The sequence below is a fragment of the Nicotiana tabacum genome, chromosome 8 (genome assembly GCF_000715075.1).
Source record: "Nicotiana tabacum cultivar K326 chromosome 8, ASM71507v2, whole genome shotgun sequence".
Lineage (NCBI taxonomy): Eukaryota > Viridiplantae > Streptophyta > Magnoliopsida > Solanales > Solanaceae > Nicotiana > Nicotiana tabacum.
The window spans coordinates 66842486-66868674 of NC_134087.1; the positions used below are offsets into that span (position 1 = coordinate 66842486).

At 39.2% G+C, this 26189-nt stretch overlaps 1 protein-coding gene across 14 annotated transcripts; it reads right to left on the reverse strand.

Moving 5' to 3' along the window:
* Positions 1–5222: 5222 nt before the first annotated feature.
* LOC107796308 (uncharacterized) lies at positions 5223–25098 on the reverse strand. 14 transcript variants are annotated; one of them, XR_012694027.1, is made up of 17 exons: positions 24855–25098; positions 24598–24698; positions 22190–22257; positions 15130–15197; positions 13973–14133; positions 13571–13831; positions 13306–13462; positions 12435–13177; positions 11965–12322; positions 11051–11860; positions 10658–10920; positions 10490–10567; positions 10286–10414; positions 6685–10201; positions 6451–6574; positions 5677–6221; positions 5223–5597 (listed from the first exon to the last, which is right to left on the reverse strand). XR_012694027.1 is itself a non-coding variant. In XM_075219323.1 (16 exons), exons 10-13 carry the CDS (start codon positions 10727–10729, stop codon positions 10139–10141), a joined length of 303 nt encoding a protein of 100 aa, XP_075075424.1. In that variant the 5' UTR covers positions 10730–10920; positions 11051–11860; positions 11965–12322; positions 12435–13177; positions 13306–13462; positions 13571–13831; positions 13973–14133; positions 15130–15197; positions 22190–22257; positions 24855–25098; the 3' UTR covers positions 5223–5597; positions 5677–6221; positions 6451–6574; positions 6685–10138. The 14 variants fall into 14 exon arrangements, 2 of the variants coding, with proteins under 2 accessions (XP_075075424.1, XP_075075425.1); XR_012694032.1 differs by lacking the exon at positions 22190–22257 and adding an exon at positions 24125–24203; XR_012694029.1 differs by lacking the exon at positions 24598–24698 and having other exon boundaries at positions 13998–14133.
* Between the last annotated feature and the right edge of the window lie 1091 nt (positions 25099–26189).

Genomic DNA, 26189 nt, shown 5'->3' on the forward strand with positions numbered 1-26189 from the left:
ATGCATTGGGGTTGATTCATTTAGCGTTTATTGATATAATTAAGTAACTTGTGACTAGATACGAGAGAATTGGCGGTGGAATCAAGGGGTAAAGCTATAATTGAAACTTGAGTTGTATTCGTGGCATCGAGGTAAATGTTTTGTCTAATCTTAGCTTGAGGGATTAGGCGTTGCGTCTTATTTACTACATGTTAATTGTGGAGTACGACGTATAGGCATGGTGACGAGTATCTATACGTTGGTGTCAAGCATGCCCGTGAGTCTTGTATTATAATTGTTATGATTCCGTTGTGGTTTATTACGCTTCATATGTTATTATCACCATTGTTCCCTTGCCGGGATGTTTGTTTGATATTAATGATCCCTTGCCGGGATGGTTGTTTTGATAGTATTGTTCCCTTGCCGGGATGTTTGTTAAGATATTATTGTTCCCTTGCCGGGATGTTGTTGAGATATCATTGTTCCCTTACCGGAAAGTTGTTATATTGCTCTTGTTCCCTTGCCGAAATTCCTTGTGATTATTGTTAGCTTGTAACTGGGAGCGGGTGGTACGCCTACCATAAGATATAATGAAATAGGAGCGGGTGGTATGCCTACCATAAGATATAATGAAATAGGAGCGGGTGGTACGCCTACCACAAGATAAGTGAAATGGGAATGGGTGGCACGCCTGCCACGAGATACATGAAATGGGAACGGGTGGCACGCCTGCCACGAGATACAAGAAATGGGATCGGGTTGCACGCCTGCAACGAGATGTGGAAAGAAAGTGAAATCTACCTTTGTTTTCCTTATTCTTGTTAGTGGTTGGATGTTGATTCCTTTATAATTTTCTTGATATTCTATTTTTACCTGTTATTCCCGAAGCATGTTTCCCACTCCCATCTTTATTTGTTTATTTCTGCTTTACTTCCCTTTGTATATTATATAACTGCATATGTTTATTTGGTAGTCTGGTCCTAGCCTCGTCACTACTTCGCCGAGGTTAGGCTAGACATTTACCAGCACATGGGGTCGGTTGTGCTGATACTACACTCTGCACTATGTGCAGATCCCGGAGCAGCTTTTGGACCGTAGTGTGGAGGCTACCTTCAGTCCACGCGGAGATCCAAGGTAGTCCTGCAGGCATCCGAAGGCCTTGGCGTCTCCTTCTATCTAATATTCTTGTTTCTTTCATGCATTTCTAGAGACAGTGTTGTATTTATTTCTTTCAGACCCTTTATCTGTAGTATTCTTAGACCGTCTGTGAAACTGTGACACCAGTTCTGGGTAGTCGAGACTCAAACAGTTGTATTAGATATTCATATTCAGATAACTTATTGTTTTTCTTCCGCTTATGTTAAATTCTGTTGTTTAAATGTTATTACTTCGAAATTGTTAATGAATATAAAATAGGTAAAAAGGTAAATTGTGCAATTAATTGGCTTGTCTAGCTCGTATTAGTAGGTGCCATCACGGCTCCTGAGGGTGAGAAATCCGGGTCGTGACAAGCTTGGAATAATTATGTTTGATTAGTTTTATGGGAAAAGTACAGAAATAGCCAATTTAAATACAAACTTACCAACCTCTAGCCCAAAATCAGACACTTACCCAAGGTAGCCCAAAATTAGAGATACATGTAATGAAGGATTCTTCTATCCGAGAATCACGCTAAAGATCTTCCTTCCTTCCCTGTTTTTTCAAGCGTATCAATTTAACAGATCACGACATTCTCTACCTTTATAAATCACGGCATTCTCTCTCAAAAAATTCTCAAAATGAGCTCCAAATTTCACTCAAAATCGATCAATTTCACTATATACCTTCGCAATTTTTGTGTAGATACAGCTTTTGCAATTTCTGTGTAGAAGGAACTACGAACTGCAATCAAAATCAATCCAGGAATTAGTGAGTTTTGACCTAATTTCAGCTACTTCAATGGCAAATTTACCAATTTTCATTCAGTATGGTGGTCGATGGAATGTTGACAACAGCTTTGTAGATTATAATGTAGATGCTGTAATAGTTACTACAAATATAAGTTTTGAAGATTTTGTAGACGTGATTTCGAAACAACTTATGATAGATACTTCATCGAATGATATTGAAATCAAATACACTATCCAAAACAGTTCTCCGCCAATAGTGATACACAATAGTATGGGTGTATGTGTATATCTTGAGCTGAAAAAAAAAGCTCAGAATTTACAATGTATCCCCTTTGTAAAACATCGAGTGAAAAGGATATTGACAATCTGCTACAATTCAATTCTGCTACGATTTCCTCAGAATATGCACAAAGCTTAGTTGTAAAGGAGAGATACAATGGCGATACAATTAAGATGATCGAGTTTGGGGATGGAGAGAATGATACAGAATCTGATGAAAATACAATAATAACTGACCCCCAACACATAGATGTAGAAGAAGGTCAAATTTCTAAAGACAAGGCAACGATAATCAAAGTCATGAGGCACTTGGCAGTAAAGGAAAAATTTCAGTTTAAGGTGCATAGATCAACTGAAAGCAGGTATCAAAATATTTATTGTATAATTATGTATCTCAATGTATATCGTAGTTGATGTTAGAAGCATAATTATGTAGAAAATAAGTTGTTGTTTGTAAGTATGTGGTTGTACACTTTTAAGTTGTGATTGTCATCGTCTAGTACTGTATAGTCGTTGTATTTTTTCATCTAGTATTGTTGATGGCAGTGTGTATCACTATATATCATTGTATTTCATGTCGCTCTGTTTATTGATGGAAAAGTTTACATCCTTGTCGTAGGTACTGCCTAGTATGCATCAACAACAACTGTGATTGGTATTTTAAGTCTTCGAGCCTGAAAAGAGCAAACGTTTTCAAGGTTAGAAATTTCAGCAAAGTGCACTCATGCCCCATGAAAGACAGATCTTACGCACAACGTCAAGCTACTGCAAAACTCATCGGCAGTCTTCTGATAGACAAGTATAAAGACCCAAAAACAATATACACTCCTAATGACATAATTGGAGACATGAACAAGCAGTATGGTCTTCAGATGACATATATGCAAGCATGGAGATCGAAAGAATATGTAGTTCAAGTACTGAGAGGGAACCCGAGCGAATCATATGAAAAGCTGCCAAGCTAATTTTATATGCTGGTTCTTAAAAATCCTATGTCGGTGGTAAGTTTGAAAAAAACAGAGGAAGAATTGTTCATGTATGCTTTCGTTGCACTATATCCGTCTATAAAAGGATGGCAGTATTGCAAACCGGTTGTTGTTGTAGATGGAACCTTTCTTAAATCGGCATATAAAGGAACATTATTGATAGCATCAACACAAGATCCAGCAGGTAATATCCTACCACTCGCATATGCCATAGTAGATTCAGAGAATAATGCTTCCTGGGAGTGGTTTTTTGTGAGATTCAAGGATGCATTTAGGGAAAGGGATGGAATTTGCATAGTCTCGGATAGGCATGAAGGCATTGAAAATGCAGCGGCAACATTGTATCCACAAGTACCTCATTGTGTCTGCATATGACATCTATGGAATAATGTAAAAAAAATTACAAAAAAAACATTTGTTGCTCAAAGACATATTCTTTGTTATGGCCAAAGCATACACAGTTGAGAAGTTTGATTACCACATGGCAGAGGTAGAGAAAATTGATAAGAGGGTCAAAGATTACTCAATGAATGTTGGGTATGAAAGATGGTCTAGAGCACATTCTACTGTTAATAGAACATTGACGATGACTTCAAATATTGCGGAGTCGATCAATGCAGCTCTCAAGGCTGCTAGGGAACTCCCAGTACTACCTTTGCTAGACTACATGAGGAAATTGATCGGACGATGAAATGTTACAAACCTAAAGAATGCAGTAGAGTCATTCACTGATCTTCGTAAAAATATGATACAATGCTGATGGATAATCTTGAATTGTAACATCAGATGAAGGTATGACTGGAATCTGCAGATACTTGCGCATAGAATATGTAATCATGCCGAATTCACGAATCTGTTATATCTTGAACCCTTTGTGTGATTCTATTAAACTAGTGTCAACCTACACAAAAGCAAAGGCTTTCAATTTAATGTAGCATTTATGCCTACCCCACTCCTGAAATATTGGTTGGCTTGATATGATATTAAGCTATTTTGAATCTTGTAGGCTTTCTAGTATATATATTTTGAGGGCATCTGCTTTGTCACCACTAATGATAGTTGTTAAATTTTATAGATGACTCCTTCGACGAGTTACTTATATTCAGTACTTGACAAGGGTAAGCAGAGAATAGTGTTCCTTAAAGATCGAACTTGCAGTTGTAGAAGGTTTCAGTTAGATGAGTTGCCATGTGCACATGCTTGGGCAGTATTCAATACAAATACATTGATCACATTGAGTATTGCTCAGTGTACTACACCATGAAGTATCTATTGAAGACCTATGAAATTTCAATTTATCCGGTCCCTGATGAAAGCACATGGGAAATTCCTGCAGAAGTTCTAAATGAAAAAGTCTTGCCACCAGACGTAACTAAAACAATAGGAAGGCCAAGGAAGGGGAGGTGCAAGCCAATATCTGAAAGGGAACGAAAAAGGTCGATTTCATGTGGACAGTGTGGAGAAGAAGGTCACAACAGGAAAACTTGTAAAAATAATCTAAAGAGAGAATGAAATATGTCAAATTTAGAATTACTTGTTATTTTACTTTACTGAATATCATAGAGATTTAGAACAATGCAATATATCAAGAACTATATCATTGTAGAATGTCATTTGAATTTTAGATATAAATAAATATTTGACCTATCATTTAAAATCGTGTTGCAAGTTTATATTATACATTTGTTTGATTAAAAAGAAGTTGTATCTATGTATCATATTTGTATCATATATGTATCGCTTGTGCATCACATTTGTATCATCTATGTATCGCTTGTGTATCACCTATGTATCTCTGTGTATAGGCTCTTACTCATGCCTGTATTTGTGTCGTAAACAAAGCTAACTAATGGAAAACAGTTGTAGCAGCTAGAAAACTATGCAAATAGTTTTAGAAATTTGCAAATAAGAGTGACTTCATCAATACATATTTGAAAACTGTGTATCATATGTGTATCATATATGTATCATACATGTATCTGCAAGAGACAATGTATCACAAACTACCGTATATTTTTCATATATGTAATTCACAACACAAAATCAAGGGAGAAAACACCAAAATAAACTAAACTGCAATAATCCAATATCGCATTGAAACTCATTAAACATTTATAACAGAGCAAACATCTCATTTGCCATACAATTATTAAAGTATTCATAAAATTCAAACACAAACAAATCTGATCTGTCTTACAACAATGACAACATAACAGAACACAATACAAAAATAAAATTATAGAGTTCATCCTACAATAATGACAAAAGTAACTACTTTTGCTTCCGCGACTTATTCTGTCGACCAATAATCTCATCATCACTTTGCGTGTTCAGTTCCATCTTCTTTCTAGCATAATCCCACAAGAGAGCACCACGCCGGTGTGCATAGGCATGGAATTTTTAAGGAGGCATCTTGCCCTCAATGAAATACTCGGCAAATGATGTCGCAAATACACCGCAATCACTGTAAAAATAAAAAGAACAACAACTATCAAACTGCAGAATCTAAAAACAAGACAGATTGTGTTGAAAGAAATTCATACGCTTCGACTTGTTGAGGCAATCCTTCGCCTTGTTGAGGCAATCCTTCGACCAGTTTACATCAAAGGGGGTAATCTAAGTCTTTTGATTTGTAGACACTAGTGCGCCAATTGATATCTTTTTTGTTTAAATAGAAATGTGTGTGCACGAAAAAATGAGGCAGCAACACAGAATACTTGACCATGGTCTTATGAACTTTGGCTTGATGAGAAGCTCCACCGTGCATAGAGTCATACACATAAATGCACCTATCCTTGAAGGACATCACAACCATTATCCATTGCCATTGTTCTGCAACATTAATTAACATTAAGACATGCTCGACAGTGTGCCATGGAACATTGGCATCCAAGACAAACCCCTGAGTATACTCTGCAATGACATGTTTCGGAGTGCACATATCACTGTCTCCATCTGTATCAATAAACGCCTACCACAACTCATTAATTTTCTCGTCAAAGTACCAATCTGTGGTGGTGAATGTTACAGGTAGGTCTTTGTCATACTTCCCCTTCTTCCTCAGATAATAGAACAAAACATCAATGTGCTGAAACAAAACATAACAAATAACTAATCACTAAAGGCTCGTAAACTTTAAGCAGCTATGATTTTTCAAACCAAAATCACATAAAACAAAGGAAAATGAATGCTCACTGCTATCTCTTGTGCCAGGAAATAGCAATTAATAATCTGTTCTAACTTAAGAGGAATGAGTGTTCATGTGTACACTGGCTAAAATTTTAAAAAAAATACTGCAAAAGTTAATTCTTACATACCGAGTCATCCAAGGGCTGACCATTATATGCCAAAGTGTAAAACCATTTTTTGTTTTCAACATGATATACACCAAGATCATAAGCATGATTAAGTTCACTAACATGCTTCGGGTAAATTTCATTCCTGGTAACATATATACACAAAAGAGTACAATGATTTGATATAAAATAATGCTATAAGTGACAATATATTAAAATATAAAACTGAAAAAAACTCAGAAGTTGGAAACATACTTTTTTTTGGACTTCCCTTCTTTGACCCACGCAGCAAATACATTCAACAAAGAGCTGTTAACGCCAGTTCCAATTTTGCTTTGAAAAGGATGCTTAATAGCATAAATTTGCTTTTTTCCTTTCACTGCAACAACAGTAGTACTGGAACCTGAATCAAATACAGTAATGAACGGAGACTGCACGACCTTTGCAGGACATCTCTTTCTTTTTCCATTTGCTGCGATACTTCAAGAAGTAATTCAGGATTGTACAAAACCATCTCCCCTGCCGCCTCATCAACACTGGCAGTCGCACAAACAGCACCAGTTCGAGATTCAGGAACCTTTTGTTTCTCAGATTCTTCCTCCGTCTCCCCTGCCGCCGCATCAACACTTGCAGTTGCACAAACAACACCAGTCCAGGATTCAGGAACTTTTTGTTTCTCAGATTCTTCCTCCGACTCCCCTGCCGCCGCATCTGCAATCTCACCAATAACGCCAGCATGTGCTACATCTGGTGTGAAAGTGTAATGACCCGGCCAGTCGTCTCATGAGTTACCGCTCTGTTTTTTTCATTTCTGCTTCTTTATGCTTTGTTTATCTGTATTATGTGGTCTCGGGTTGGTCGGATCGAATCCGGAATGAATTTGGTAAGGTTTGAGACACTTAGTCTCTTTTGAGGAAGCTTAAGTTGAAAACGTCAACCGGGTGTTGACTTATGTATTAGAGGGCTCGGATGTGAGTTCCGATAGTTTGATTAGCTTCAGTAGGTTATTTATGACTTAGAAGCTTGATCGAAATGAGTTTTGGAGGTTCGGAGTAGATTTAGGCTTGAATTGGCGAAGTTGATATTTTGGCGATTTCCGGTTGGTAGGCGAGATTTTGATATAGGGGCCAGAATGAAATTTCGAGAGTTGCAATAGCTTCGCTAAGTCATTTGGGATGTGTTTGCAATTTTTCAGGTCATTCGGACGTGGTTTGGTTGAGTTTTTGATGAAAAACAGAATTTGGAAGATTTTAAAAAGTTTGGCTTGAATCCGATGTGTTTTAGGTGATTTGATGTTGTTTGAGATGTTTTGATGATTGGAACAAGATTGAATAAGGTTTTAGGATATGTTGGTGCCTTTGGTTGAGGTCTCGGGGGCCTCGAGTGAGTTTCGAGGGGTTGAACGGATCATTTTGGAGTTAAGAAAATTGCAGAAGTTGCAGGTTCAGCTGTTGCAGGTTTTACTCTTCGCGTTCGCAAGCGGACCCTCGCGTTCACCAAAAGTCAGTGGAATATTGGCCTTCACATTCGCGGAGGGCTGGGAAGTGAAGCATCGCGTTCGCGAGAAGGGCTTCGCGTTTGCGTAGAAGAATTGGGTCACCCGGGTTAGTATGCATCGCGTTCGCGAGAGGCATTGTCGCGTTCGCATAGGTTTGAGAGGATGAAGCATCGCGTTAGCGATAGTAGGGTCGCGTTCGCGAAGGAGAGTTTTGGTCAGCGGAATTTTTGTGCTTCGCGAACGCGAGGGTTTGACCGCGTTCGCGAAGAAGAAATAAATGCCTGGGCAGAATATTTTTAAGCTCATCTTGTCTGCGATTTTGAGGTTTATTTCCTCGATAGTTGGTCATTTTGGGAGATTTTGGAGGAGATAAAAGAGAGATTCAAGGGGAATCATTGGGAGGTAATATTCTCGGACTTAAAACTCGATTATTATGTGAATTCCACCTAGAAAATCATGGAGATTAAGCTAAAAATTGAAGAACTAGGGCTTGGAAATTTGGACTTTTGATTGGGGATTTAGAGGACCATTAGGGGTCGGATTTGAGAACTTTTGATATGTATGAACTCGTGGGAAGATAAGGAATCTATTGGTGTAAAAATTTCTGAATTTTGAGATGTGGACCCGGGGGTCGGGTTTTGGTAATTTCAGGATTTGTACCATTTATTGATTGTTTTCGCTTGGGCTTCGTTCCCTTAGCATATTTTGACGTCCTCGTTCTGATTTTGGATAGATTCGACACGTGTGGAGGCCAATTCGAGGGGAAAAGGCGTCGCGAGCTAGAGATTTAGCCGGTTCAAGGTGAGTAATGATTGTAAATGATGTTTTGAGGGTTTGAAACCCCGGATTGCACATCGTAGTGCTATATTGAGGTAAGTCACACGCTTGATGGCGAGCGTGGGGTCGTGCACTATTGGGGATTGTGACCTAGTCCGTCCCGATTGATGATTTGCCGCGTATTTGATTGAAAACGGCTTGCTATCATCATTATTTGGGTTGAATGTCATATTTGGGCTTCGTGCCAACTGTTTGAACCCTTCGAGGCTTTTTACTGATATTTCCTCGCTGTTTGACTTTATATTTGAACTTAGTCATGCTATTTTCCCACTGTTTTCATGCTCAGCCATGTTTACTCAGTTTTATTACTTAAATGATATTTTTAATGATGTTTGGGTTGAGAAATACTGTTTTACTATTGCCCGAGTGGCTTGTGAGGATTTTCGACTGAGTAAGGCCGAGGGCCTATATTGTAAGGAAACATTGATACTGATATGAGGCCGAGGGCCTAATTTTGATGCCACGAGATGACTTGTTATTGCGCTTGGGCCGTAAGGGGCCCCTCCAGGAGTCTGCATATCCCAGTAAGCGCGGGTACCCATTGTGATGTGAGATTGAGCCCAAGGAGCTGGTATTGTTCTATGTGATTGCCCGAGGGGCTGGTATTGTTCTGAGATATTGCCCAACGGGCGGATTTGTTGATATTGTACCCGAGGGACAAGCCTTTATGTGTTTACTTTTCATAATTGACTGTCAATTACCTGGTTAATCATTGGAAAGGGCTTCTCACGAAGTTAAATTTTGAGTTAAAGGATTTTACCTATCTTTCATTGTTTTACTGTTTTGAAATGGTTTTACTGCTTCATTACAGAAGCTTTGTGCCTTACTTGATTTCCTGCTTTCAGTCTTTATTTACATTTGTTACTCACTGAGTTGGAGTACTCACTTTACTCCCTACACCCTATATGCAGATTTAGGCGTAGCTGGTTCCGCTCCCGAGTGCTGATCCCTCCAGCTTCAGGCGGACATTCGGAGCTCACGAGGTAGTTGCTTGACGTCCGCTGCCCTGTGTCTATACTCCTTTATCAGTTCTATCTTTCTTTTCAGACAGTTGTACTAGTTTATAGACTTAGTGGATTGTATTTTGACTTATAGATGCTCATGACTAGTGACACCCCGGTTAGGGCTGTGTTGGGTTGTACTTCCGCACTTTATTGATATTATCCGCTATTTAGTATTGTTAAATCATGTTTTAGACTGCTTTTATATTGTTTAATTGTTTAAAAAGTGAATTGGGTTTAATTGGCTGGCCTTGTCTTCACGAGAGGCGCCATCACGACCGGGTCCGGGTTTAGGGTCGTGACAGAAAGTTACTTTAGCAACAAACATGTCAACTTTCACACCATAAGGTCCTTCTATAGCATTGACATCTAACTAATCTATTATACTAGTATCTCTTTGAGAATGTGGAACATCTTTGCCTTCACTTCCACCGACCTATTTTTTTTTAAAAAGAATCGAATTATCAAAAACAACAAAGAAAAGAAAAGGAAAAAGTCCAGAATGCACAACTAAACACACCTGACAACCATCCATTTCAACATCTTCATTGCCACCAAACTCCATATTGCTCACAAAATCATTATTGTCTTGACGACCACTGGTGTCTTCCTCTGGATGTGCACCATATTTGACTTTGCTTGCACCAAGCTATTTTTAAAAAAAAGGATATAGTAAGTTAACTAAAAAATAAAAAGAAATGCACAACGGAAAAGAAACACATACCTTGGAATTTATCAACTCAAAGAGCTCCTTGAATTTATCAGAAACATAATCCATGAAGGAATTTAACTGCTTATGGAGCTACAAGATGAAACAAATAAGAAAGATAATAGACTTTGAATATACAATTTGAACAATACTTTCAAAAAAAAATATAAAAAAGACCAATACATATTTGCTTCACATCAACTTTCAACTTCTGCAACTCACGGTCATAATCAACAGGTTAGACATCTGGCACATTTTTTGGCACCTTTTTTGGTGGGGGCATGCTCCTTAATGTGTTTCGGGGGTGGCGTGACAATATCATCGCTATCATCAATAGGAAGTTTTCCCCTGTTATGTGATGTCAAATATTTCTGATACTCATCGGTAACTTCAACAGGCAAAGTAAATCTTCATAGCTCTTCAATTGTCGGAGAGATATTTTTAAACTACAAAGGTAACCAAAAGTGATTCAGTCCTAGATGTATCAAAGATGTATAAAAACTGTATGTTTGATGTATCATAATGAATTACAGTGTATTATAAATGTATATCCCATCAAGACATAAAAGATGGTACCTTATTCCCTGTGATGTTGAAGAAACCATTAGAGAAGTCCTCACGCGTTGGCTTCCCAATTCATGATGCGTGGTGTATGATCTCCAACGCGAACAACAAACTTTTCATCAACTACAGTGCAACATTCATAGAACCACACCTGTAGTGCAAGAGGAAATCCACCAATCCTATAAAACTCAGACTTTCCCCTCAACCTGTCCCTCACCGACTTCATTAAAGCCCGAAACGCAATCTTACCCCATGGAAACGACACATACTCACCACTCTCGACAAGGTGAAAATCACGTCTACTTATAAATGTCTTCTAAGCCTGAGTGGACATTAGAATGTGTTTATGAAATAAATGATTGCAATCTTAACTGCGTCTTCATCAGACTGTCATTTCTTCTTCTCAAAACAATCAATAAGTGACTTCTTTGACACCGCTTCAAAACCAGAAAAATAAGTATCCACCAACTTATTGGGTCCACTGAATTTACCCTCAACATATTCATTACCACAACAGTTTAAACCACTTACAATACCAAATTCTCGAAAACCAAAACGTAAAACACATTCGCCATTCAATTTCACATAAAATTGATCACACTTATCTTGAACCAACTCCCTAAACATTAAAGAACGAATAAGTTGTGCCTGGATAACAACTCGAGGTAAATCAAGGAAATAGCCAAAACAGCTTTCCCTAAACATCCGAAGCTGGACATCAGTCAACTTTGATTATAAAACAGATACAATGTCCACATTAGTGTATGATGACCAATGAGTAACAGGAAACGGCTCACCAACTGGAATATAGAGCTTCCAAGGCTACAAATACATGACACGAATTAAAAACAAACAAATACAGACTAAATCCTAATTTTAAAAGAAGAGTCAACAATAGAAAAAAGTATAACTGAAATTATATATACCTTACAAACTGTCTGTCTTCTGAACCTTGTTTTTTTTTTTGGTTTGACACTCAAATTCACTTCGTCCTCCACGACACGTTTTCTTACCTTGATCAGCATCCATTTTAACCCTCTTGCTCTTCTTTTTCTCAGATTTTCCAACAATATCCTTTCGAGATTCTAACACTTTAACACCGTCAGAAGGATTTTGTCTTCGCATATTTTGTTCATCAATCGATTTGTCAACTAAAACCGGGGTTGAATGAGGAGATAAACTCATCGACCTAGTTTCTCTTCTCATGTTGCTCGATTTCTCAATTGAAACCGACTTTGAATAAGGTGATGAACTCATCGAACGAGTTTGTCTTCTCATATTGCTCTGTTTCAAAATTGAAACTAGGTTCAATGACAAAATTTAAAAAAAAAATATACGAACAAAAGGTTACAGAAATTTGTGAAGAAATTAATACAAAAACTCGACCAAAACTTACAAAATCAGTCGCAAAAGCCTAAAGAAAAGCAACATCGATTCTACAAAAACACATGCAATCAGAAAAATATACAAAATAAGAGGTTTTCTACTCCAAATTACCTGAAATCAGACAAAATAACCGAAAATGTATCTTGTTTTGTCGTCAATTTCAGCAATTTTGGTTGAACTTAGGAAAAAATTGTAGAGAGAGAGAGAGAGAGAGAGAGAGAGAGAGAGATATAGAGAAAGAGAGAGAAAACTCGGTTTTCTATACGAAAAATAACGGATACAAAAAAAACTGACATTAATTGAAACTATTTGGGCCAAAAATGACATTTGAGCCTTTTTTTAGTAGATATTTTGTTTTGGGCTATTTTTTATTAGGAAAGTTTGTAGAGTGACATAGCTGGTAATTTCCCTAGTTTTATTAATATGAAATTATAGATAACAAAAATTGATGCATATAAATTATTATCAAATCAGATATATGCAACTATACAACAGTTTACACTATTAATGAACGAAATTACATAACCAAATTAACAGGCATGCACAGTTTCGCAAGAATTTTGTACCACTGAAAAATGTCAGCTCCTTCATACTTGTCCTCACGAATCAAAAGAAGTTACATCATAGTACATAGATTAAATAAAAAGAGTTCCATGTAAAACAAACATGTGCTATTATTTCAGTAGACATTTCAGTTTCTAGAAGGAAATTCCCTTAAACCAACATATCTTGGGTCATCTCCATCTTAAGATTCTGCGGAAGGTTCACGTTATAATTCATCAGGACATCTAATAAAGACATCATATAAGTCCGATTTAATTTTGAGTAAAAATGATGATAAATTAATGTTGTAGATCATTAAACATAGTTGTAACACTAACCATTGTTCTTCCTGCAATACATAGTACATTCTTTTCCTGCTACAACTTCAAATTGACCTAGCGAAATGGGAGTAGCCTAAACCGTGAAAACGGAATTGTAGGAGAGCAATACGAGCATCGTGCTGCTTAGCAGCTCGAATGCTGCAACCAGAGAGACCTACAGTTGCAAAATAATCAATTTTTTATGGAATGAGAGGACGCAGTCCAGGCAATCTACCCATTTTAATACGCCGCAAAAGCAAGATTCTTTTGGAATGAAACTTACCTGGTGCATAGGAATATGAGTAGTCGACTTTAGGGATGAGATTCTAATAGTTTCACTAAGACTGATGCATACAACCAGGCTGAAATGGGTCCTCTACGTCCAACCACTAATTCCTTCCTTCGAGTGGTTTGCCTGCTGAATTATTATGTCATTACCCTAGAGAGATGAATTCCCCACGCCACCAGTAAAATAGATTTATCAAGTGTATCTTCAATCAGTGGAAGCCTAACTTTTCGGTCCCTCTGCAAACGCTAGGACAACCTTACATATTTCAGAACCAAGGAGACTTAAGTTAGATGCATAGGTTATGCGTGACCTTGGAAATCAAGGTTGTATGGGCAAGAGAAACATTCATCTTCCATTTTGTGTGCTACAAGTTCAACCATGGAGAAGCAAATTTACCTGAAGTAGAAATTATATGACTTACTTACAACTCTGCTGGGCCTGACATCACTTTATTGTGAGGGCCTGCATCTATTCTTTCTCTTGACAGTTTTACTTTCCACCTCCATTTTTGTGAGTAGTGCCTCATCTTTTTTGTCTGGTTTTTCTGGCAAAGCAACCTGCAGATAAAAGAGCAAAGATGAACCACCAATATTTGGATGGAGAGCTTAGTAAGAAAGAAACATAAAAGGCACCACCGCTTGTAATAGAACACTGTAGATAGAGAAGAAAGCTGAAAAGTTTGACGAAACTGTATTATCAATGTGTAAGAAACCAAAAGAAGTCCGAGCTTATAACATTCCATTACTAAGAAGCACCATAACAGAACTATCGAGCCAAAGGCATAGCAGATGTGTTAATATCATTTGTACATTTTCAATTTTCTGCATCGATACAACTATTTTTGATTCTCTCTCACTGTAACACTTAAATATTTTTAAGATAAAAACTTATAAAGAACCCAGCAATCGAGGTGGACAAAGTTGAGCTAATATGAAATATTTAGGTCCATCAAAGCAAACACAAAGAGCGCAAAAAATCAGCATGCCACGTTGCCAAAAAAGTGAACAAGCAATCCAATTATTTTTCTGTTTTGTCTTGGTGGAAATAATCAACTCAAATTGATTAAATCAAGAATTGCAGCTCAAAATAGCAGTTGGTAGTTAAGCAGCATATGACATAGCAACATATGGCATCTAAACACCACATCAGCACGGAGATAAATTAGGGACCAGACTTGCACGAATCAATGTTGGTAGTTTCAACAATTTGACAATATTCTAAAATTTAACTAAATTAGAAACTGTCACGACCCTAAAACTGACCCGGTCGTGATGGCGCCTAACGTGAAATTAGGTCAGCCGACACAAACCCCAAAACCAACCAGAAATTCATAATAAGTCATTTTAAGCCATTAATTAGCTAAAATCCCATAATATAAGCTAGAATAAGCAGTGCGAAAATAACAAATGTCCGACATCGGGGTGTCACCAGTCATGAGCAACTACAACTCGTCTAGGAACAAGAAAAGACAACATAGTCCGAAAATAAAATACTAAGACAATCTAAATAAGATAGGAAGGAGAAGCACTGGACTGCGAACGCCAAACAGCTACCTAGTCAACTCCGGAGACCTACTGGAAGACGGATCAGCACTCACTATCGCGCCTCGAGACTCCTGGATCTGCACACAAGGTGCAGGGAGTAATGTGAGTACGCCAACTTAGTAAGTAATAAAAGTAAAAGCAGTTGGGCAGTAAGAAACCGATAATTTCACATCATAGCACCACAACAAAACAACATATGTGCAAATCAGTACAGTATATCAACAAAATTCGTAAAAACAACTCAGTTCAGTAAAACCTTTTTAAAACATCTTTCAATAGTTTCAAACGAGTGATGAAAACAGTGAGTAAAAGGGATGAAAACATAAACAGCCCATCAGGCAAAATATGTACCACAACCGCCCCTCGGGTAAAATATCAACAGAACCAGCCCCTCGGGCTACCTCACAATCACTTGTAATTAGCCCCTCGGGCAACAACATAAAACAATAACAGCCCCTCAGGCAATTTCACATCTCTCACACTGGGTACCCGCGCTCACTAGGGGTGTTCAGACTCCGGAGGGCTCCTACAGCCCAAGCGCTATCACAAGCCATCTCATGGCATAACAAATCAGGCCCTCAGCCTCTCATATATCACAAATCAGTACACATGCTGTGGCGCGCAGCCCGATCCCATAATGATCCTCACAACACAAGCCCTCGGCCTCACTCAGTCAGAAACCTCTCAAGCCACTCGGGCAACAGTAAAACATAATACTCAGCCCAAAATATCATTTAAAATATCAAAACGGAGTAAATACGGCTTAGTCATAAAAACAGTAGAATAAAGCATGACTGAGTACAAATATGAAATCAAAACAGTGAGAAATAGTAGTAAAAGCCCCCTAAGGGTCCAGAACAGTTGGCACGAGGCCCAAATATGGCATTCAACCCAAAACATGGTAATACTTTCCAAAACACAATGATATTGTAACGACCAAGCCGGTTGTTTCATGAGTTACCGCTCCATTTCCCCCATTTCTGCTTCTTATTGCTTTTTAATCGGTATTTTGTGTTACGGGGTTGACTCGGGTTCGGAAAGGTTTTGGTAAGGTTTGAGAAACTTAGTCTCTTTTGAGTGAGTTTAAGTTGGAAAAGTCAATCGGATATTGACTTATGTGAGAAAGGGCTCGGATATAAATTCCGAAGGTTCGGATAGCTTCAGGAGGTGATTTGGGACTTAGGAACGTGATCGAAATGTGTTTTGGAGGTCCGGAGTAGATTTAGGCTTGAATTGGCGAAGTTGGAATTTTGGCATTTTTCGGTTGTTTAGGTGAGATTTTGATATAGGGGTCGGAATGGAATTCCGGGAGTCATAGTAGGTCTGTCGTGTCATTTGGGACGTGTATGCAAAATTTTAGGTCATTCGGACGTGATTTGATAGACTTTTTGATCAAAAGCGGAATTCGGAAGATATTTGGAATCTTAGGCTTGAATCTGATGTGAATTGGTTGATTCGATGTTATTTGAGTTGTTTTGAAGATTGGTATAAGTTTGGATAGTGGTATATGACCTGTTTGTGCTTTTGGTTGAGGTCCCGGGGGCCTCAGGGTGATTTCGGATGGTTGACGGGAGCTTTTGGAGTTGAGTTTGGTAGCTAAAGTTTTATGGTTGCTGTCATAACCGCATCTGCGGTTGGGAGGTCGCAGGTGCGACTCCCGCAGATGCGGAAGCAAGCCGCAAAAGCGGCCAAGAGGTGGTTCAGGCGGAGCCGCAGAAGCGGACATCTTGAGGCATTTGCGATGGCGCAGGTGCGGTCCCAGACCTTTAAGTGAAAACCGCAGGTGCGGTGGGTTAGACCGCAAAAGCGGGACCGCGGAAGTGGGAAATGCCCACAGGTGCGGAATCCCGATATTTTGGAGCCCAATCGTGTATTGGCTTGTGTTATTTCTCGGTTTTCCTTATTCGATCGCATCAGAGAGCGCCAGTATGATGATCCTCATTTGCTTGTCCTTTATGTAGGGGTGTTCATGGTTCGGTTTGGGTCGGTTTTTCCCTAAAAAGAAACCAAACCAAGTAAGTCGGTTTTTCAAATATTGGAACCAAACCAAACCAATTAAGTCGGTTTTTTATCGATTCAGTTTTTTCGGTTATTTATCGGAATTTTTCTTAAATATGAGACATACACTACCAAACACATATTCCGGCGACTACATTTTCAATGTAACACTATCAGATTAATTGCTCTTTGAGAAATCTATCATTTACCGAGATATATTGATAATAATTGAATCAAATGGTGATGAATAATTTAAGTACTAAATTAAAAATCGAATATTTTTACATGAAATAAATTCTTGTATTTAGCAAAAGAAAACTACCAATCAAACTAGAATGTAAAAGTAAAGAATTAAATTATTATAATAGCAAAGAACTAGACTAAAAATACAAGTGACTAAGATGTACTATAAAATTTTAGAAACTTTATATAAAAGTATACATATATATAGGTGTAATAATAAATTTAAATAGTTACTTTTATAGTCGGTTTGGTTCGGTTTTTTCGGTTATTTTTTTATTAAAATCAAAACAAATTTGATCATTTTTTAAAATTTAAAACCAAAACCAAACCAAACCTAAAAAGTATCATTTTTTTGGTCGGTTTGGTTCGGTTTTTCGGGTTTTTATGAACACCCCTACCTTCAGGACAGAGTTCAGCACGATGATGACAGAGATGTGACTATTGTTGACGATGGGGTATTGAGGATGCAGGGCCGGATATGCGTGTCCAATGTAGATGGGCTTCTGGAGTTGATTCTGGAGGAGGCCCATAGCTCGTGGTATTCCATTCATCCGGATGCCGCGAAGATGTATCAGGATCTGAGACAGCATTATTGGTGGAGGAGAATGAAGAAGGACATTGTGAGATTTGTAGCTTAGTGTCTCAATTGTCAGCAGGTAAAATATGAGCATCAGAGATCGGGTGGCTTGCTTCAGCAGATGGATATTTCAGAGTGGAAGTGGGAGCGGATCACTATGGATTTTGTAGTTGGATTCCCACGAACCTTGAAGAAGTTCGATGCCATTTGAGAGATTGTGGATCCGTTGACCAAGTCCGTGTACTTCATTCCTATATGTACTACCTATTCTTCAGAGCGGTTGGCAAAGATCTATATCCGGGAGATTGTTCGTTTGCATGGTGTTCCGGTTTTCATCATTTCAGATAGAGGTACTCAGTTTACTTCGCAGTTTTGGAGAGTTGTGCAGAGAGAGTTGGGTACTCAGGTTGAGTTGAGCACAGCTTTTCACCCTCAGACGGATGGGCAGTCCGAGCGCACTATTCAGTTATTGGAGGACATGTTGCGTGCTTGTATCATTGATTTTGGAGGGTCATGGGATCAGTTTCTACCGCTCGCAGAGTTTGCTTATAACAACAGTTACCAGTCGAGTATTTAGATAGCTCTATATGAGGTTTTGTATGGGAGGCGGTGTAGATCTCCAGTTGGTTGGTTGGTTTGAGCCGGATGAGGCTAGGCTATTGGGTACAGACTTGGTGCAGGATGTTTTAGACAAGGTGAAGGTGATTCAGGAGAGGCTTCGTATAGCGCAGTCGAGACAGAAAAGTTATGCTGATAGGAAGGTTCGGGATGTGTCCAACATGATCAGTGAGAAGGTTCTGTTGAAGGTTTCACCCATGAAGGGTGTTATGAGATTTGGGAAGATAGGTAAATTGAGTCCTCGGTTCATTGGGCCTTTTGAGGTGCTTCGGAGGATTGGGGAGGTGGCTTATCAGCTTGCCTTGCCACCCAGCTTATCGAGTGTGCATCCGGTATTTCATGTTTCTATGCTCCGGAAGTATATTGGCGATCCATCTCATGTTTTGGATTTCAGCACGGTTCAGTTAGATGATGATTTGACTTATGATGTGGAGCCAGTAGCTATTTTGGAGCGTCAGGTTCGAAAGTTGAGGTCAAAGGATATCAGTGGAGAGGTCGGCCCATGGAGAAGGCTACCTGGGAGACCGAGCGGGAGATGCGGAGCAGATATCCTTACCTATTTGAGGCTTCAGGTATGTTTTTTGACTCGTTCGAGGACGAACGTTTGTTTAAGAGGGGGAGGATGTAACGACCCGGCCGGTCGTTTCATGAGTTACTGCTCTGTTTCCCCTATTTCTGCTTCTTATTGCTTTGTTTATCCGTATTTTTTGTTACCGAGTTGGTTGGATCGGGTTCGGAAAGGTTTGAGACACTTAGTCTCTTTTGAGTGAGTTTAAATTGGAAAAGTCAACCGGATGTTGACTTATGTGAGAAAGGCTCAGATGTGAATTCCAATGGTTCGGATAGCTTCGGGAGGTGATTTGGGACTTAAGAGCGTGATCAGAATGTGTTTTGGAGGTCCGAAGTAGATTTAGGCTTGAATTGGCGAAGTTGGAATTTTGGCGTTTTCCGGTTGTTAGGTGAGATTTTGATATAGCGGTCGGAATGGAATTCCGGGAGTTGCAGTAGGTCCGTCGTGTCATTTGGAAAGTGTGTGCAAAATTTTAGGTCATTCGAACGTGTTTTGATAGACTTTTTGATCAAAAGCGGAATTCGGAAGATATTTGGAATCTTAGGCTTGAATCCGATGTGAATTTGTTGATTCGTTGTTGCTTGAGGTGATTTGAATATTGGTATAAGTTTGGATAGTGGTATATGACCTGTTTGTGCTTTTGGTTGAGGTCCCGAGGACCTCGGGGTGATTTCGGATGATTGACGGGAGGTTTTGGAGTTGAGTTTGGCAGCTGAAGTTTTATGGTTGCTGTCATAACCGCATCTACGGTTGGGAGGTCGCAAGTGTGACTCCCGCAGATGCGGAAGCAAGCCGCAAAAGCGGCCAAGAGGTGAGTAAGGCGGAGCCACAGAAGCGGACATCTGGACTCATCTGCGATGGCGCAAGTGCGAGAGAGTGACCGCAGGTGCGGTGGGTTAGACCGCAGAAGCGAGACCGCGGAAGTAGGAAATGCCCGCAGGTGAGGAATCCCTGGGTCAGGAGGTATATATTTCACCCTTCGCGATTTTTGGCCATTTCTCTCAATATTTCATTCCGGGTGAAGCTTTTGGGAGCCATTTCAAGGGAGATTTTCAGAGGGATTCATTGAGGTAAGGTCCTTGGTTCCTAAGCTCGTTATTATGGTGATTTTTATCGTTGTTAGTATGAAATTTAAGGGAAAATCAGTGGTAAATTTGGGGATTAAGGCTTGGTTAATTGGAAAGCTTTGAGTGGTGATTTGAGGGGTCATTTGAGGTCCGATTTTGGTACTCTTGATATGCATGAACTCGTGGCGGAATAAGGGTTCTATTGATGTAAAATTTGTTGAATTCCGAGACGTGGGCTCGGGGTCGGGTTTTGACTAATTTCGGGTTTTGTGTTGTAATTTGATTATTTTTGCATGGGCTTCGTTCCCTTAGCATATTTTAACGTCATGATTCTGATTTTGGATAGATTCGATGCGAGTTGAGGCCGATTCGAGAGGCAAAGGCATCGCGAGCTAGAGCTTGGACCGGATAGAGGTGAGTAATGATTGTAAATGTTATCCTGAGGGTATGAAACCTCGGATTTCACATCGTTGTGCTACTTTGAGGTGACGCACACGCTAGATGACGAGCGTGGGGTCGTGCACCGTTGGGGATTGTGACTTAGTACGTCTCGTATGATTGTTTTATCGCGTATTAGATTGAAAATTATTTGTTATCACCACGTTTTGGGCTGAATGCCATATTTGGGCCTCGTGCTAACTGTTTTGGACCCTTAGGGGATTTTTACTACTATTCCTCAGTGTTTTGACTTCATATTTGTACTCAGTTATGCTGTATTCTACTGTTTTCATAACTAAATCATATTTACTCTATTTGACATCTTAAATGATATTTTGGGTTGAGCATCATATTTTACTGTGCCAGAGTAGCTTTTAGAGATTTCTGACTGAGTAGGGCCGAGGGCCTGTGTTATGAGGTTATTATGGGATCGGCTGCGCTCCGCAGCGGTATTGTGCTGATTCATGATTATGAGGTGGAGGGCCTATTTGTGATGCCACAAGGTGGCTTGATATGAGGCTGAGAGTCTATTTAATTATGCAACAAGATGGCTTGATATTGCTCTTGGGCCGTAAGGGGCCCCTCCCGGAGTTTGTACACCCCCCAGTGAGCGTGGTTACCCAGTGTGAGATGTGATATAGCCCGAGGGGCTGATGTGTTCTATGTTATTGCCCGAGGGACCGATACGAGTGATTGTGAGATAGCCCGAGGAGCTGGTTCTGTTGGTATTTTGCCCGAGGGGCTGATTTATGTTTCATCTTTTCTCCCTATTTTCATTTACTCATTTGCACTGCTAAAAGATGTTTTAAAGAGATTTTTACTGAACTCAGGTGTTTTACGAGCCTTTTACTGTTTTATTGCCTTGTACTAATTTTATACTGCCTCGTTGTAGCATTTTGCTGTGTTTTACGTATTTTCTTATCGCTCAGCTGCCTTTACTTTTATTACTCACTAAGTTGGCATACTTACATTACTCCCTGCACCCTGAATGTAGATTCAGGAGCCTCGGGTCATGCTAGCGAGGGCTGATTGCTTCCAACAGGCTGTTCAGAGTTCACTAGGAAGCTGCTCGGCGTTCGCAGCCTAGTGCTTCTCCCTCCTATCATTACTTTCCTTTGTACTAGCTCTGTAATAGACTATGTAGTCTTTTTTCATACTCTTAGTCGGATGTTTAAATGCTTATGACTGGTGACACCCCAAGGTCGGGATGTGTTTGTTTCTGCATTTGTTCTATTTCACTTTATTTTGGTATAATATCTTATTAATGACTTAATTATGAATTATTATAACTGTTAATTAGTTTGGGGGTTTGTGTCGGTTGGCCTTGTTTCACGATAGGCACCATCATGACCGAGTCTAGTTAGGGTCGTGACAGATATCAAACATTTTTCAAATAAATACGCGACTTGACAATCGTACGGGATGGACCAAGTCACAATCCCCAACGGTGCATGACCCCACACTCGTCATCTAGCATGTGCGTCACCTTAAAATAGCACAACGATGTGAAATTCGGGGTTTCATACCCTCAGGACAACATTTACAATCATTACTTACCTCAATCCGGTCCAAACTCTGGCCCGCGATGCCTTTGCCCCTCGAATTGGCCTCCAATTGCTCCAAATCTAACCAAAATCAGATTCATACCATCAAAATATGCTAAAGGAACAAAGCCCACTCGAAAATAACCAAGTTACATAAAAAATGCCAAAATTGGCCAAACCCGACCCCCTGGCCCTCGTCTCGAATTCCGACAAAAATCACAAAACTATAATCCTTACATCAAAATCTGACCACAAACGACCTCTCAAATCCCTAAATCAAAGTTTCCAATTTCAAGCCCTAATTCCCCAATTTTAGGCTATAAATCCCATAAATTTTATGTCTAATTAGGTAGAAATCACCATAGAATCAAGTATTGAGTTCAAAAATCTTACCTCCAAGTGTTTCCCTTCGATTCCCTCTTTAATCCCTCTCAAAAAGCTTCAAAATCGCTCAACAATGGTGGAAAATAGACCAAAAATCGTGAAGGCAACTATTTAAACATTCTGCCCAGATGACATTTCCTTCTTCGCGAACGCGGTCAAAGCCTCGCGTTCGCGAAGCACAAAAATCCACTGACCAATTATTCCTCCTTCGCGAACGCGACATACTCCACGCGAACGTGATGCTTTAACCGTCCAAGCCTTCGCAAACGCGACTATACCTATACGAACGCTTCCTTCACATATATACTTACCCATTCACCCTGGGCCCTGATAATCTGTCAAATCTTCTCCCTTGGAAATCGACCCGGTTATTCTTGACTTCTGCGCCCGATATTAGGTGACCCTCAGTCACATCTACCCATCCTTTTGGAGGATAGTGTTAATGCTTAGGCATTTCACCGAAGGGGTTAAAGGTAAAGTTTTCACCCTTGACCATTTGATCAGACCGTACCGCCCTCGGCTGTATCGAGGCTTAATCAAGCTCCGCCACCGATCCAAAAAGTCTTTTTTCACGAGCGTTCCTGGGGTCCCAACTGCTCCAATTACTTTACGCAAACGCAGGACCTACTTCGCGTTCGCGATACACACTCAGCCTCACCCTTCGCGAACGCGGAACCAACATCGCGAATGCGAAGGGCAATTCTCTTGCCTCACTTCACATCCCTTCACAAACGCGAGATCCCTCTCGCGAACGCGAAGAACAAAACTCTGCAACAGAAACAGCAGAAAATCTACAACTTCCCAAAACAAGAATTTGATCCATTAACCACCCGAAACTCACCCGAGGCTCTCGGGACCTCAACCAAACATGCCAATACATCCCATAACAACATTCAAACTTAGTCGATCCCTCTAATCACTCAAAACAACACTAAAATATCAAATCACCCTTGGATTCAAACCTAAGAATTCCAAAACTTCAAAATTCCGCTTTCGATCAAAAAGTCTATCAAACCTTGTCCGAATGACCTGAAATTTTGCACGCACATCCCAAATGACACAACAGACCTACTCTAATTTCTGGAATTCCATTCCGAACCCTATATCAAAATTTCCACTACCAACCGGAAAACGCCAAAATTTCAATTTCGTCAATTCAAGCCTAAATCTACTCCGGACCTCCAAAATACATTTCGATCACGCTCCTAAGTCCCAAATCACCTAACAAAGCTACCCGAACCATCGGAATTCACAACCAAGACCTTTTTCACATAAGTCAACATCCGGTTAACTTTTCCAACTTAAGCTTACTTAAAAGAGACTAAGTGTCTCATTCCTTTCCAAAACTACTCTGAACCCAAACCAACCAACCCAATAACACATAATATAGTTGAATAAGACATAACGAAGTAGAAATGGGGAAAACGGAGCGGTAATTTATGAAATGACCGGCCGGGTCGTTACAGAAACTGGGAGCTATTTACCAAAAGACGTGAAATAAAGGAACGTACAAAAATAGATAACTTTCTAGACTTTATAAAATAGTTGAAGCGCATTAATCTACCAGGCTTCTTCTCTATGACTCAACAATAACACATTGCTCCAGTTGAGCCCCTGCCACAAATGCTTTCTTCAAAACAACCCTAAAGATTTTAAAACAACAAACCAAGCTAGCTCTTATTAGTTTCAACAACCAACCTCAAATATATGGAGAATCATTGACCGTTACAAGACTACTTGTCTCAGAATGGCAAAGCACAATATAGTTTTAAATGGTATATAAACACAGATATTAAAAAGGAAATAAAAAGTATTATTTTCTTTCAAGGTGTTCATTAGTAATGAGAAGATATTATCACACTACTATTCGACAATCTATTTATATTTAAAGAAATTGTCAGCACAGAAAATAATAGGTGAAAGTCACAAAGGATTTCAATCAGATTGATTTTTCCCCCTACAATTAGAGTTGAGCACAAGTAATGTTCCTAAAAATAACTGAATGCTGGAGAAGAATTGATGAAGACAGCAGCTGACCTGATAACACAAGGAAATTTGGATAATTTTTGAGTTAGGGTGTTGATGGATAGAATTGGAAAATTTATGGGGGTTCTTTCTGGATAAATTATGAATTGAAGCTGCAAGATTCCACACCAATACAAGAAGAAAGAAATTATGATCTACAAATAGAATACAACATGCAATAACAAGTTTCTGGAATCATAATATAAAATTCTTAAATTAAAATAAGAGAAAACAAGAAATATTAACTAAAGGGTGAAGAGAGATGTTACAATGGAAGAGGGTCGGGCGGAATTTCTAAGAGAGGAGACGTCAAGCAGATCTCTGTCAACAGAAACTCCTCCATTTGCAAAGACATAAAAACGTCACCACAGATCTGCAATGCGCATAGAAAGTAATCAGGGCAATCAAGAACTGAAGAAGAAACAATAATGGATGAAGGAAGACAACAAGAACAAAGAACTGGGCGAGATGAAGCAAGAGAATTGAGTCGGGGAGAGCGAAAAAAAAGATGGAATTGTGTAATACAATTAATGTGTTGGCAGGAAATAAACCCACGTATGTCAGTGAATGACTAAATTGCCCCCAGCTAGAAATGTAATTACAAAAACAGACATGTCGAAACCTAATATATATATATATATATATATATATATATATATATATATATATAAAGTAAAAACATGAGGTATTGAGTTTGGTGGGAGGGAGAGAATAATAAGTTGTCTACTCTAGTTCATGAAACACGAGTTATAGGTGTAAGATAAATTATTGTATACCTCAAAATTAGGTAACAATTAAATTTATACGCGGTTTAGAGGATACATGGTTTAATTCAACACAAATAATTAAAAATAATAGATAAATAAATTAAAGATGAAATAGATTATCAAACCAATTGCAATGTTATGACAAGGCCTTATCTTAAATTGAATAGTGGAACTCGTCTTCGATTTGACCCTCGGTTCAAGCCCGGTTGCAGATGAAGGAAAGAACAAGGGAGTAATGCCTTTAACAATAGCTAGAAGACAAAAGAAAATTTTTATTTCTTTGAATTTCGTGTTACAATGTGTCAAACTAAGAAAAAAAACTTTCTCTTTATATAGTAGGAGAATTTCAGTCCTAGTATAAGTCTAAAAAGGATAAAAATCTTCTTTTTCCGGTAATTGTTGATCCATAATTGATACTGAACGGGATCCGCACCGTAATATCCGATTGAGGGCAAATATTACGGCCCCTATCCGCCATGCATAACTGTTCACCGCGTCTCTCGAGGTCCAAAAGTTGTACTTGGTCCAGCATACGTCACTTTACCATATTCGATTTCAGATATGTCGTTCATCCTCACTAGGTCTTGATATAAGGGATTCCCGGCCTCGATTAGAACTATGTCAAGCCGCTTTCCCCTTCGTTCTTTCATCAAAAAATCGGGAAAAACTTTACCCTCCCTATTTTACCCATACATAGATAGTCCCCTCATTTTCCGAAGAATAGATTTATCGAAGTGACGGGAAGCGATAAATTAACCCCGATTCCTTCTTCCGTATGTTACAACCAAGTTGGAGAGTCAGCGAAACGTCCCATCAGTCGCGTCGTTCTAACTTCGA

Excerpts from the sequence above, each read along its gene's own strand:
- LOC107796308 (XM_075219323.1), bottom strand. The coding sequence starts at position 10,729 with ATGTGCCAGATGTCTAACCTGTTGATTATGACC. Across the intron at positions 10,568-10,696 it reads CTAACCTGTTGATTATGACC|CTCCATAAGCAGTTAAATTC; the intron begins GTGAGTTGCAGA and ends TTCATCTTGTAG. Across the intron at positions 10,415-10,489 it reads TTGAGTTGATAAATTCCAAG|CTTGGTGCAAGCAAAGTCAA; the intron begins GTATGTGTTTCT and ends TTTTAAAAATAG.